Source organism: Podarcis tiliguerta (assembly GCF_965153285.1).
Source record: "Podarcis tiliguerta genome assembly, chromosome: 1".
Lineage (NCBI taxonomy): Eukaryota > Metazoa > Chordata > Lepidosauria > Squamata > Lacertidae > Podarcis > Podarcis tiliguerta.
In genome coordinates this window covers 125,006,337-125,021,558 of record NC_139534.1, presented here as the reverse complement: position 1 = coordinate 125,021,558, position 15,222 = coordinate 125,006,337, and the positions used below count along the sequence as shown (strand labels likewise).

General features: G+C 43.6%; 1 protein-coding gene and 1 long non-coding RNA gene across 5 annotated transcripts in view; one reads left to right on the top strand and one right to left on the bottom strand.

Annotated features, from left to right (window-relative positions):
* The window catches only part of PPP2R5E (protein phosphatase 2 regulatory subunit B'epsilon), a 90,582-nt gene extending 80,011 nt beyond the window's left edge, over positions 1-10,571 (bottom strand). For 2 of the 4 annotated variants that reach the window (XM_083437107.1, XM_083437110.1), the window contains exons 1-2: positions 10,456-10,571; positions 7,273-7,375 (exon numbers count right to left, since the gene is read on the bottom strand). In XM_083437107.1, coding sequence (XP_083293233.1) covers positions 7,273-7,361 — 89 coding nt within the window. In that variant the 5' untranslated portion in view covers positions 7,362-7,375; positions 10,456-10,571. The remainder of the gene's footprint in view (positions 1-7,272; positions 7,376-10,455) is intronic. The other 2 variants (XM_083437114.1, XM_083437115.1) reach the window with 1 other exon arrangement.
* LOC310677707 overlaps positions 1-15,222 on the top strand; it is a 33,781-nt gene that overhangs the window by 1,509 nt on the left and 17,050 nt on the right. The gene's annotated exons all lie outside the window — the stretch shown is intronic.

The window sequence follows — 15,222 nt, the reverse complement described above, 5'->3', positions numbered from 1 at the left end:
TGCAACCATGTACAGAGTGCACTTCCCTTGCCGATGATGAATCCTTTTAAAATAAAATGATCTTACAATACAGCAGTATTTCAGACCATGCTATATTGCCATTATAATTGCAAAGAAAAGAAAGCTGTGAAATGTTGGCAAGGAGCTCATTCTACTAGCCAGAAAAGTAGTTATACAAATGGTTATGAAATTGAATGGAGGACCTATTTTGAAGAGGATTGCACGGAATAACAATTCCCCTCAACACCTTATTGATGAGGTAGCCCATGATGTTCAGATAACAGTGACTTCAACAGTTTAATTTCCTATCCAGCTGGGCAACTCAGTGTTTGGAAATTGTAATAGTATTTTGACTTATGTAAGGTATTGCGGTCCCAGCAAAAGGTGCACATTCAGTGTGTTTCCATTTGCCAAATTATTTAAAGCTGACTTGAAGGGTGAGGCAATCTTCCTGTGCTTGGAGGAGTATTTTGAGAAATACGACAATCCATATGTAATATTGCAGCAGTTGCTTCCAGTGGGACACCAGCAGTGATTGGCAAGTACTATGGACCCCCCCCCCCCAGTAAATAAAGAACTTGATTTTTGAACTAAATATCATGTTAATGTTTCTTGCTTGCAGTTGCCTGCTGTCCAGATATCTTTGTCTCTGAGGAGTAAATTTGCCACTTCCATCTTGGACATTCTCCATCATTTTGAGCCCCTCCAAAGCCTAGAGCACTCTTGGAGCTCCAGGTGACTAGGAATCACACCATTGCGCTGTCAGCCCCTTAAGTTCTTGATCATGGAGCCTACTCTGGAACTACCACAGAGATACAGATGGTGGGCTGTACACAGCTCTGGTGTAGAACCAGTTCTCATGATTGGTAATGCTCAAGGACGTGGACAAGGTACTTGAATCAGACGGGGGACCGCTACCCTTCTGGATCTTTGCCCCCATGGTTGATAAAAACTATCAGGCAGAGGACAGCATGCTGGGCTAGGGAGGTGGTTAATGTCTCCCTGCAAGACAGGGTGGTCCCTGCCTGCTTGAAGGAGGCAGGGGTAAGGCCACTCCTTAAGAAGCCTTCCCTGGATTCAGAAAGTCTTAAGTAATTACCAGCCAGTTGCCAATCTCCTCTTCTTGGTAAGGTTCTTGATTGCATCATCACAGATCAGGTTCAGGCACTCTTGGAGGAAACTGATTTTCTAGATCCATTTCAATTGGGGTATAGGTCTGGTTTGGGCACAGAAACTCCTTTGGTCACCCAGTATGATGACCTCTGTCAGGAGAGGGGGGAAATGTGTCCCTGTTAATTCTCAACCTCTCAGTGGCTTTCAATGCCATAGACCATAGTATCCTTCTGGAGCAGCTGTATGAGTTGGGGTAGGTGGGTGGCACTGCTTTTCAGTGGTCAGATAGTCTATTCCAGAGGTTGATACTTATATCATGTTCTTCGGCCCTGTGGAGCCTTCATTGTGGGGTTCCTCAGGGTTCAGATTTATCCCCTATGCTGTTTAACATCGACATGAAACCACTGAGTTGGGTCATGCAGTGTTTTGGAGTATGTTGTCAGCAATATGCTGACGACACACAGCTCTACTTCTCCTTTACATTGGTGTGCAGGACAGTTGTTTTGTCTTGGTAATAGACTGGATGAGAGTCAACAAATTGAAGCTCACTGAGGCACAGTTAGTGGGTTGTTCCCTATACCACATGGATGGGCAGTTGCCTTCTCTTGATGGGGTTACACTCCTGGAGGAGTGGGTACATAGCTTGTGGGTGCTCCTGGATCCTTTGTGGTCATTTGAGGCTCAGGTGGCCTTTTACAATGTTAAGTGAAAATAATAGTAAAAATTTCACCCAGCTTCTTCTGCATCCAAAAGTACAGTGACTCTCAAAGGAAGATTGTTTACAAAGACTAGCCAATTCAGCTGTAGAACCTCTGAAATATGTGGAACCATCACTGGGTAATGAGTTGTTGCACTGTAAAGATCATGTCTTATTTTGATGACTTATGTTGCAAATTTAATGAAATAGAAAAAAGCCTGCAAAGGAAAGGCATTACTACCATTCAAACTCAAACTATAATACCACTATTTCACAAACTTGCTGCACCTGTAATGGGGAGCTGAGAATAGTACTTCAGACAATGACCTATTGATCTATACAACACACCTTTCCTGAATTGCAGGGGGTGGACTAGATAACCCTCAAGGACCCTTCCAACTACAGTGGTACCTCGAGATGCGAACGGGATCTGTTCCGGAGCCCTGTTCGCATCCCAAAGCAAACATAACTTGTGTCTGCGTGTGCGTGGGTCACGTTTTGGCATTTCTGCGCATGCGTGTGACGTCATTTTGATGGTCTGCGCATGCGCGCATGGTGAAACCCGGAAGTAACGCGCTCCGTTTCTTCCGGGTTGCCGGAGAGCGCAACCCGAAAATGCTTAACCCAAAGCATATTCATCCCGAGGTATGACTGTATGTGGTTCTAATATTTTAAGGTTTGTTTTGAATACTTTGAAATTACAGAATGCAGTTTTCTGATTGGATTAGGATGTCTTTCTGCTCTGCTTGCAAACAGGAAGTGCAAATGTGGAGCCTAACCTACAGCAGGAATTCATCTAAATGAGCATGAATTTTGAGGCAAAAACACTTTTCAGTGGTTGGTAGAGCAGTGAGAACTGCTGTCAAATACCCAAACCACTGCAAGCATATTCAGGTCCATACAGAGTTAAAGCTGGATTCATATATATTTGTGCTCTTCTGAACAAACATAGAGATGGGCTGCACATTAAGGAACAGTGATACCTACAGCCAAATATTCACGTACTTGCTGAAGCTCATTAGAAAAGATGAAAAAGTATGTATTATTGTTATTCGCATTTTCACTATATATACAATGGTTCATAGTAATAGTGAGTGATTGATTGATTGATTAATAAATGTTGATTATATATTGATATTTCTTCACTTGCCTTCATTTACATTCCTAAGAATTTGGTTTGGGATCAGCAACAGCTTTATAAGCTCATCAAGAGCTCAGTGAATGTTGGGAAACCCTGGTGTAGACAAGACTAGATGGACTAAAAGTGTAACTCAATGTAGAACAGCTGCTTATGTTCATCCTAACAAATACATACACACACCTTACCTTGCCGTGCCCCATCACTTCAGACACTTTTCTCATTGCCTGGCTGACATCTGGCATTGCAACCAGACCAGAAGAAAAGTGCCTGAAATAACAGAACACAGAGAGATAAGCTATAGGAGGATTCTTCTTCCTCATACCTGTATGTATGGTACCTTTTCTAAAAATTATACACCATATCCCACCCATCCTTTTTCTTGTTTACATGAGTTTAGCAAATAAGAATAATAAAATATTGCCGCCCCTTCATTAGATTCAAGTTGGACACCCAATAATAAAGGGTGCTTTATCTCAATGGTATATCTGATAGCAAAGAGATTATGTTGAAGGATACCATGCTACCAACTCCTATCATGTGACATGCAGATGTCTGACCTTGAAGCAAATGAAATATTAATTTGTAAAAAGCACAGTAAGTATAACACATTTGAAAATATTTAGCTTCCATTTTCATGTAGCTTATTTTAAATATTTGGTTATAGTGTGGAAAACTAGAATATCATTATATGCTGATCAGTATGTGATAAGCTGAGTTGCACAATATTTTTCTATAGAATTATTGATTTGATTGTATTATATTTATAAAGTATGTTATATCTCAACACTTTTAATTGCCTACCATGCTCACAATGATAGGAATAAATATTATTAAAGGTTGCCATCCGAGCGCACTTATAGTGAATAAGGCCCGTTGAGCTGGATGGGACTTAAAACACACTTAAGGACTGTGTTGAAAGGGATGGCCTTTTCCACCTTTTTAATACATATTTGTGCTAAGGAGGTAGCATTTAACATGGAGCATGTTGATACGATTTTATGAATGTGATGTTAAAAGTTGGTGTTGACCATTTTTGCTCAGGCCACTTGTACAGCTACTGCTGCTAGACTCTATAGACTCTATATCTAATAAAGTGTACTCTGGTCTACAGAAGCTCATACAATAATAAATTAGTTGGTCTTTAACCATCTAACTTGAAGCTTTAAACTAAAGCATCAAACATGGCTAGTTCTCTGGGCTTAGGTGGCGACCCTTAATCATTTTCTCTAAAACGTTCCCTGTAACTTTTTTCCAGACTGCTATTACAACTTAAGAGATTTGCGCACTGGAAGCTATGCAGTAATTAAGGTGGTTCTTGTTTTCAGTCATTTTAAATATGCCACCTTTATTTATGTGTGTATGACTGTGAATGGCATTATAAAGCACCCAAGATTGTGAAACACTGCAATTAAAGTAGATCACAACTGCTTTCCAAGAAAGTGTGTGTGTGTGTGTGTGTGTGTAGTGGCTTGAATATCTTTTGGCTATTTAATACATAATGATATCTGTGTTTGCTGATAGAAATTACAGTTGCGCGGTTCTTGGCTTTCAACATTCAGTGATATTCTGCTAAAAGCCACTAGAGATGGCTTTTACAAAATACAGATCAACTGTTGAAAGAATGAACACCTGACAACTGTAATGTTTGGGACGTACTGTTCTGGCTAAGAATCCCTGCCCAGCAACACTGTGTGAGGCAGATTTCAGTTGAAGATAGTACATGTTAAGTAAAGATGAAGATAGAATTCCTCAGAGGACCTGTCACTGTGGAGTAGGCAAGTCAGAAAACTCGAAGACAGCAGCTACTCCTCCCAGCTGCCAAAGCCAGAAATTCTAAGATAATTTGCATAATTCCTTCCTGTTGGAGCAAGTGGGAGGAGTAATCTCCAGGATACAATTATCAGCTGATGGAAATGCATTATTAGCGGCAATTATTTTCCCAATACTGCTTTGGAGTATATTTAAATGGGGGGGGGGAGGAATCTTACATATTAGGTCTATTATAATCTCATAATTTAGGATTGTTTCGTCAATAATTATTCAATCACATTCCCTTCTGTAGAAAACAAGAAATTTACTAGCTTCATATATAGGCTGATGATGTCTGAATAGGTGGTGACTGGAAAAGAAAACTTGGGAGTCGTGGGGTGGCACAGGGGAAAAGTAACCCTTGTTTGCTGGAGGTGAACAGCAAATTCCTTGGTAGGTTCCAAGGCATAGTATAAAGGCATACGATGCAGCTGAAGCTAGGCAGGTCTCTGGCCAGTTCTTGAATGGGGAGAACCCCATGTAATCACCATATTTTTCGCTCCATAAGGCGCACCTGACCATAAGATGCACCTATTTTTTAGAGGGGGAATGCAAGAAAAGAAATAAAGGGAGTGCTGAGCAGAGCCTGTATGCATCCCAGGCTCTGCTCAGCTCTCGCTTTCACGAGCCGCAAGGAGTGTGTGTGCGGCACTTGCAGGCTTTTCCCCAAGGAGGGAGAAGGGCAACCTTATAGCTGTTCTGGCTTTTGGATAGCCCCGCGAAGCCTCCGCAGGGCACAGGGATGAAGGCTCCCCGTGCCCTGCGGAGGCTTCATGCGGCTAAGCCAGAAGCTAGAACAGCTAGAGGGAGTGCTGCACAGCGCTCCCTCTAGCTGTTCTGGCTTTGGGATAGCCGTGCAGCCTGCATTCGCTCCATAAGACACACACACATTTTCCCTTTTTAGGAGGGGAAAAGTGCGTCTTATAGAGCGAAAAATACGGTATCTCATCTTGAGAGCGGGAAAGGGGTGGGCCATAGCAACCAACTAAAATAAAGGGCTGAAATGCCTTCAGTATGAATAAACGTTAAAATGTCTGGAGCTTTAGAAAAAGGTGTTGAATAAGGGGAGACATGATTGGGGTTTAACAAATTACCCAGTTGCTGGAAGTGGGGAGGGGAAATCACAGGGGAGTATTGCCTTTGTGTCCTGCATGTGGACTTCCTGACTCGCCACTGTTGGGAGCAGTGTTGACCCCTGGCTCAAATCCAGCAAGGGGTTTCTTGTGGTCTTATCATTCTGTCCTCGAAGTCCCAAGTGTCATTGCAATCCTCAATCCATTTTCTGACACATTTTTCCTCTCTGAGGATCACGCAGCTACACTATTTTTGGCAGCTAGCTGAAAATAACTTCCGCTGCCATCGAGAAGGTAGTGGTAATTTGGAAAATTCAGGGGAACTTTTAAAAAGCGATAAAGGGCTGGAAAGGAACTGAGAATGTTTTCATCTAAAAAGAGGTGGCATGTGCACTTTATTAAAAATAAAGCAAGTAAAAAAGGGGGTGACACTTGTTTATCCACAGCATAAGAAGTAATGGGGTTAAACTAGAAAGGGAAAGCTTCCAAACTATAAGGCCTGCTTGTCCGAAGTGCAAGCCATTCAGAAAAAGCTCAAGAAGAATCTGTTAGGAATGAATTCATGTGATTCTGGGATTGCAGCCACAATGAATTTACTGTGCTATTATTCACAATATGTCCAAAAGTATATGTGGAATGAAAGAGTTTTATAATAGAACCAAAAGTGCACCAAGGGTTCTGGTGTTGACGTAGTTCAATTCACCATTATCACTTCTAGTTCGTATTTAAGGTTTCTGTGAATTCAAACATCACGACAAAGGAAGCTTAGCCAAGGTTTGATGTAGGGTTGCCACCAACAACTTATCTGTCTGTTTTTTCGCTGTTTGAAATATAGCAACCCTATTTGATGTAGTATATGCATTGGCAAATCAGTTTATAGTAGGCCAGTAAACCAGAGTTGAAAAGCGTATTTTGAAGTGAGCTTGTAAATAATGATTTTACAAACTCTGGTTTGGCATGCTGTCTGAACTGGCAAATAATTGATACAGCAGTTGCTTTGGTTGCTGACCCATAGAGGCACCAGTGACCTCATGAATTTAAGTAGGAATGCAGCTCTAAAACCATGGTTTTTATGCTGGAAGTTCAAAACATAGTTTCAGTTCTATACTATGATTAGCACAAACTATGGTTTGCTATGTCTCAACTGAACTGCTGGTGACTGCGTTTTTATGTATCACAGAAGCAAAATTACCCTGAGCAAACTCAACTTATGCTTTTAGAAGGTATATAAACATGACTAGTTTTGCCAGTATGTGTATGGGATTGTGCAAGAGAACATGCATTCCAAGGAAAGCATGAAAAACAGGCACATCGTCCACTTTCCATGCAACTGCATGTGCATTTGACCCACAGTTCCTGATCTAATTTTTTTTAAGTGGAACGGATTTCCTTAACTGGAACAGCATGAGGAGTTGCAGCAGCGTTGAAATTAGACTTACATTGTACTTTTTCTTCCAATCAGCAAACTTGCTCCTAGCTTCCTTTTCTTATTGGTCGGCTTTCCTTTTCTTTCTTGGACATTTCCCATGAATTCTTGCTTCTCTGTATTTTTGAGAGAGGTCAGAATGTCTTTCACTATGTAATGTAACTAATGTACACCTCATGGCCATATTTGCAAACAGCAGCAGCTTAAGTGTTGCAATTGTACGCTTAATTTACATCTGGGTTTATATAAAAATAATTGTGGTAATGTATAATGGCTTTTCTATATCCTGAAGCATCTTAGTCCTCTTGAATTAGAAAGTCATTCTCTGAGAAAACCCATTGAATTTGAGGGATCTCAGTTAATCATGACTGATGTCCATTGAATTCAGTTGGTCTACTCAAGAGTATGATGCAGCTCATTGTTGTCGTCTGCTGATATGACTGTGAAGCTGCATGACTACCCTTTAGCATAGACAGTCCCACTGAATATATTTGAAGAATAGCTGTCCCATTAATAGATCTTTTGGAAATGCCCTTGTTCAAAATTCAACAAATTGCAAGCACCCATGTGTCAGTTATGATCATTTAGAGGGATCTTTAAGATATTTGTCAAGATAATTCCTTTAAAAAAAAAATGAGAGGGATTGGAGTGCCTACCAATCAAAATATCTCAAGCTGAGTCTATATATGTGCCTTGCCAGCATCTACCTGTGTTTCTGGGATTTGTGACCTCGTTTGTGACATATCTTCTGTGTCATATAGAATAAAAGCTCACAAAACTCTACAAAGCCCTTAATACTTTTATCCATGGTGTTGAATTCACAATCAGGAAAGCAAAAGGGGGCCTTTCCCCACAAAAGTATATTCTTACAAATATGGTGCAGCTTCTAATCAATTTTTATGTACGATTGACACAGGGTGAAATCTTTAGTGAACTTGAAAATGGAAGAGAGATATTCATCACTGAAGTGTTCATTTGCAAGTCCAGTTCTTAGAATACAGTCATAAGTGTTCTGCATGTATGCTCCTAATGTCTGAGCCAACTGCTTATTTCTACCAGTAGGTATGTGGTCAATATCTCATCTAAGACTACTTTAAGGTTTTTGCAGGAATTGGGACTTCCCTTCCTATTTTTTAATGTTTGGGCCAGTTATGCATTTCATTTTGGTTTAATATTTCATTTATTGAGATCATTTCTGTACCGATTTACCTTTTTTGAAGAAAAAAGACTATTGAGAGATTTGCAGCATCTCTCTTAAAGCATTACAAATATGTTATAAACTATAAGAATAGAAAATTATAGCCAATGCTTTTCTCTGCTGCTTTGCTTCTATGGTTGAAGCACTGTAGGTGGGAGATCTATAGTTAATTAAGGAAATAGGGGTGCCCCACAGGCTTCTGGGAAGAGGATGCCCCCAACCTTAATGGCCCGATGGAGACTGGCCAAAGATGGACGTGAGGCCAGCACCTTACCTTGGAGGCAGCAGTGGGCACTGCTGGGACTACATGGCAGAAAGGCTCTCCTTCAGCACCGGGTACTTGGCTTCCAGGCAGGCCTTGCATGCAGCAAGCACAAGAAAGGCCAGCGCATTGCCTGCCTGCCCAGCCTCCCACTAGTCTGTCCATTCCCAACAGCAAGGGCGGGGGAATGGCTGGCTGGGCTCCCTCACCCATTTGCTTGCTAACTCAGCTGAGGCCACCTCAGCTCCTGGCAACCAGCACCCCTTGGCCAGCCCCAGAGGCACCATTTGCCTGGGGAGGTTGTAGTAATTATTATTATTATTATTATTATTATTATTATTATTATTATTATTATTAATACCCAGCCCATCTGGCTGGGTTTCCCCAGCCACTCTGGGTGGCTTCCAACAAAGTACAGTGGTGCCTCGCAAGACGGAAAACCCGCTAGACGAAAGGGTTTTCCGTTTTGGAGGTGCTTCGCAGGACGAATTTGCTATGGGCTTGCTTCGCAAGATGAAAATGCCTTGCGATTCCTGGGGTTTTTTTTTCCCTCCCAGCCTTTTTCCCAAGCCCCTAAGCCACTTAACAGCTGTTCGCTAAGCCGCTTATCAGCTGTTCGCTAAGCCGCTTATCAGCTGATCTAAGCCGCTAATCCCTTAAGCCTTTAATAGCCACTAATAGCCGCTAATAGCGCTAATCCGCTAATGGGCTTGCTTTGCAAGACGAAAAAAACGGCAAGACGAAGAGACTCGCGGAACGGATTCTTTTCGTCTTGCGAGGCACCACTGTATTAAACCACAGTGGTCTGTTAAACATTAAAAGCTTCCCTAAACAGGGCTGCCTTCAGATGTCTTCTAAATGTCAGGTAGTTTTTTATCTCTTTGACATCTGGTGGGAGGGCGTTTCACAGGGCGGGTGCCACTACCGAGAAGGCCCTCTGCCTTGTTCCCTGAAAATTGGCTTCTCGCAGCAAGGGAACCACCAGAAGGCCCTCGGCGCTGGACCTCAGTGTCCGGGTAGAACAATGGGGGTGGAGACACTCCTTCAGGTATACTAGACCAAGGCTGCTGCAACAGACAGCGGCACAAGCCTTTAGGAGGCAGAGATGTGAGAGGGCATAAGAGGAGGGAGGGGAGGAAAGAGGGACAGAGGCTAGTTAGTTGCCCACGGCACCCCTGACCATCATTCAAGGCACCCCAGGGTGCAATGGCACACTGGTTAAAAACACACTGAAATAATCCTTTAATGTGAAGTGAATACACAGTTGCCACTGCTAAAAGAATCGTGGAGTTTGAGGCGAGACCCAGCATCAATCTGCTTTGGTGGAGTAAAAAAATGCCTTTCTGAAGTGAAACAACCACACTTTTATACACAACCATGTCTAAGAAAACTCTGGTGGCCTGGGTTGTGTTTGTTTGCTTGTTTGTTTGTTTGCTTGTGTGTTTGTTTGTTTGTTGCTTGTTCGCTGAAAAGCAGCAGGAGGGAGCCGTTCTCAGTTGAGAAGCAACTGGCAGGAAAAAGATAATCAAACCGTCGCTTCCGCTCTGCAAAATCACTAGCGTCCAGAATTGCTTTTCGGCAAAGAACGGGGCTGTGATTTCATTCAATTGCATATCTTGCCTCGTGTGTCCCTGTCATGTCATTTTGTTCCTGCTTCCTCTTGTTGCATTTCATTCATTCCTTGCTTATTCCCTTTTGGCTCACTTTTCCGCTCCTCACCCCTTCCCAACACTCACTCTCTGCTCATTTTCTCCCCTTCCCCTTGTTTCCAGCTCTTCTCCGTGATGCTTTCTTCAGAATGCTTTCTCTTCTGTCCCAACTGTCATCGCCAACTGCTTCAGAATGCACTTGAGTCCAGAGTTCTGCCCTTTCCTGCCTCCCTCCCTCCAGCGTGTGAGATAGCCACCTCCCTAAAGGTTCCTTTCGAGTTCAAAAATTGACGGAAGATGTCCTGCTTACTCGCCATTCACTGTGCTTTCTTATTACTTCCGTTCTGGGAGTTGAGCTGAAATACAGCCACTGTGTTGAATTATTATTTTCACTTGAGCTGGAATCACAAGCATAAAAAGTAAAATTTTGCCCTGTCCGTTGAACCTGAATCCACTCCCCGTGGAGGACTTAACGGCCTGTCAACCAGATTTTGACCTGCCATGGTGCCACTAAACTCCTGTGAAAAGGACTGGAAAAATCCCAGAAATTGTCAGCTGCCTAAAATGTTGCATTGGTGCCAAATTTCCATCCTTCAACAGGACTCGTACTTTTTTTAAAAAAAACAACAACTTGGAAAGCCTTATTCTGACAACTAAAAATCTGCGGTATTTTATGCCCACTTTTGCAACAGCAAAATTCTTGGATAAGGCAGACTTAATGGTTCTTATTGATATTATTTCAGTCTACCATAAGAGACCCTTGCCTTCATAAGGTAGCCTATATGTTTTGTAATGTGTGCCAGTCACTCCTACAGTCTTCAAAATGCCAAATGCTGTGTAGTGGCGTGATGGCATTAAGAACACGGAGCCTCCAACAGCAAATTGCATGCGTTAATTTAAGAATGGCACTTCCTGTATTCAAAGCTATTCAGTGCCTGTTGGATTGTTAATAGATTTTGATGAGGCATATAAAGAAATGTCACTGACAAGTTGGAATAAGTTTTCATTAAGCTACATGTTCATATTTCCCACCCCCTTTCATTTTTAAAGAGAAATGCGCTGTTATTATTATGTTAAAAAGTATAACTGACTGCAATTAATCACAATAGTTTTACACTTCTGTTGTGGCCAAACTGAATTAACAAGTTCTAAATCTGTCCAGCCCTGTCTTTTTGCCTTTTAGATAGTGCCATCTGATGTAGGGGTGTTATTGAATTAAATTTTACTCAAAGCAGAAATAAATGCAAATGAGGTTAGGTTTGTTGATTTCAGTTACTCAGTTTCTGAGTACAACTTAGTTAAATGCCACCCTAGGAGACTGGGGTTTTAAGGAATCTCGATACTTAATCCTACCTGTAGCATATTGGGTGGCCTTTAAGATTAAAAAAAAAAATCACCTCCCTGGTTGATTTTTTTTTTATCTGTAGCACAGAGGTGATCACCCAACCCAAAGGGCACTGTTGAGTTCATAAATATTTGCAAACTCCCACAATGGTTATTGCTTTGTGGCCTTCATTTGAAAAATGCAGTGCTACAACTACTTTTGGAAAAGAACACCATTTAGAATGAAATGATTTTAGAATGTATTTTAATTAATTGATCGTGATTTTATATAAACTGTGTTACTTTTACTGTTGCTAGCCGCTCTGAGCCTGGCTTCGACTGGGGAGGGTGGGATATAAATAAAATTTCATTATTATTATGTGTAGCTAGGTTTTAGGTGATATTTTCAGAGTGTGAGCGCAACATAGAGCATTGGTTAAATATATACAAAGCTGAATTATTCATAAAATATCCTGTACTTTTTATTGTAGATGTTGGCTTCATAGCTAAAGTTATGGTATATGATCCGGTTATCTAAAATGGTAAGATCCAGTCACTTAAATTATTAATGGCACAGACACTTTGTTTACTTAATCCATTTTTAAACCATCCTTCATCAATTAAGTTCCTAAATTCAATAAAACAATATCATTCAATATCATTGAGTTGGAAGCGACCCAAGGGCCATCTAGTCCAATGCCTTGCAATGCAGGAATCTCATCTAAAGCATCCATGACAGATGGATATTGATACCATATGTATATGTGTGTGTGTATATATATAAACATAAAATCTACATCACAAAAAAAACTTAAGATTACTTTTGTGGGAGATCCCAGTTCCTCTAGTGAGAGTTGTTGTATTCAGTTATTTCAGACTGAGCAGGAACCTAGACGGTTAATCACTGAATTAAGAGTGCATCACTAAGAATATTGTCATCTAATGGCTATGACTGCAGCTATTGCTAGAGCATGTAACATGTCCAGCAGGCATTGTGCATGGGTTTTGGTTTTGGTTGTCATCACATGGATTTTGTATTATGAACCAATTCGCAACAGTTGTGGTGCCCGGAACACTCATGTAGATGATTTTAGGTGATGGACAAAATATGGTCACATTGTGCATTCAGTGAGAATGATGCTGACTGTACACATTGGAGGGAGGGGGAGGAAATAGTCTTTCTTCTCTCCAGCCTACAGGATTTGCACATTTATTTATTATTACATTTATATCCCACCTTGCCTCCATGTGGTTTCTCCCCCTCCCCATTGTGTTCTCACAACAACCCAGTGAGGTAGGTCCAACACTAGTGGTGAAGGGGGGGTCAACCTACTGAGAATGTTGCCTGTATCATAATAGCTAACTCTTCACAAATCAAAAGCGCCCATAGACTCTCATTCTTCCTGGATAATTTGTGAGCTGTTTCTTACGTAACACACAGGCATGCAGTGAGAACAGGTAGGGCTAGAAAGAAGAAGCTGAATGAGCTTGTGATTTTGACCCGGGCTGTTTTGCGAAGCCACTTTAAATATTTGCAAAACCCACAACGAAACTATTTGCAGGCCTGCATAGTTTATGCATAACTCGGCATGTTACAACCAAACTTCATGTTGCTATGTACAGATCTTGTAGGGATTTAGGGGATCTTAACAGGACTAGCACTGCCGACTTTTTGTTTCCTTATTTCCCTAGAAAACCGCTAGGGCTTACACGCTGTAACGGGTGGTACTACATTGTGGTTGCTGAACTTGGAACGTAGGCTAGTGTTAGACAAAGGAGTGGAGCGAATCAAACAGACTTGGAAGAAGTAGCTGGCCTAGCTCACAAGGCTTCCTTTCTGATATATGGAGGGTGTTAAGAACTGGACACATACAACATCCCTCTGATTTCAGTGGGTGGCTAACCTGTGGCCTTCCAGCTCTCGTTGGACTACAACTCCCATCGTCGCTAGCTAGTAGGATCAGTGGGACTTGTAGTCCCAACAACAGCTGGGGACCAAAGTCTGAGAAACACTGGCCTAGCTCCACACACTCCAAAATATTTGCTGATCACTAGTGTCTGTGGCACTAGGGACGCGGGTGGCGCTGTGGGTAAAAGCCTCAGCACCTAGGGCTTGCTGATTGAAAGGTCGCGGTTCGAATCCCCGCGGTGGGGTGCGCTCCCGCTGTTCGGTCCCAGCGCCTGCCAACCTAGCAGTTCGAAAGCACCCCTGGGTGCAAGTAGATAAATAGGGACCGCTTACTAGCGGGAAGGTAAACGGCGTTTCCGTGTGCGGCTCTGGCTTGCCAGAGCAGCAATGTCACGCTGGCCACGTGACCAGGAAGTGTCTCCAGACAGCGCTGGCCCCCGGCCTCTTGAGTGAGATGGGCGCACAACTCTAGAGTCTGTCAAGACTGGCCCATACGGGCAGGGGTACCTTTACCTTTACCTTTTAGTGTCTGTGGCAGGTAGCATAGCATCAGTTCCCCCACCCACTGCCGCCATTAAGGGTCTCCTTGGTTCTTGCTTGGAAGCACAGGCGCCTACTATCCCTGACCATTCAAGCTACTATGGGAACTGCGTCCATAGAGGCATTTACCATAGCAGCACTCACAATATTGATTCTGATTATCCAGTCAGGATGCTCCACAACTTCTTGCAAAGCAAAGCCGTTATATAGATGCGATGTGTTCTTGTGTAATTTAAAAATTCAGAATTGGCCGCAGATTTTTCTCTTGCAATTGAATCCTATTCTCAAGCTCCTGCTCTCGGCTGAACAGTACCGTATTTTTCGCCCCATAGGACGCACTTTTTCCCCTCCAAAAATGAAGGGGAAATCTGGGTGCGTCCTATGGGGCGAATGCAGGCTTTCGCTGAAGCTTGGAGAGCGAGAGGGGTCGGTGCGCACCAACCCCACTCGCTCTCCAGGCTTCAGGAAGACATCTGCAGCCTAGGCAGCCCTGCAGGAGGTCCCGCAGGGATGTCTAGGCTGCGGATAGCAGCCTGCTTCCCGGAGCGTCGGGCGCCCGGAAAGCAGAGTGCCCGGCGCTTCGGGAACACATCCGCAGCCTAGGCAGCCCTGCGGGAGGTCCCCGCAGGGCTCCCCACGCTGCGGATAGCAGCCTGCCGCCTGGCGCGAGGGGCGCCCTGAAGCAGAGCGCCCCTCACGCCGGGCAGACATCCGCAGCATGGGGAACGCTGCAGGAGGTCCCAGCAGCGCTCCCCACGCTGCGGATAGCAGCCTGCCGCCCGGCGCGAGGGGCGCCCTGAAGCAGAGCGCCCCTCGCGCCCGGCATACATCTGCAGCATGGGGAACGCTGCAGGAGGTCCCAGCAGCGCTCCCCACGCTGCGGATAGCAGCCTGCCTCCCGGCGCGAGGGGCGCCCTGAAGCAGAGCGCCCCTCGCGCCCGGCATACATCCGCAGCATGGGGAACGCTGCAGGAGGTCCCAGCAGCGCTCCCCACGCTGCGGACAGCAGCCTGCCGCCGGGCGCGAGGGGCGCCCTGAAGCAGAGCGCCCCTCGCGCCCGGCATACATCCGCAGCATGGGGA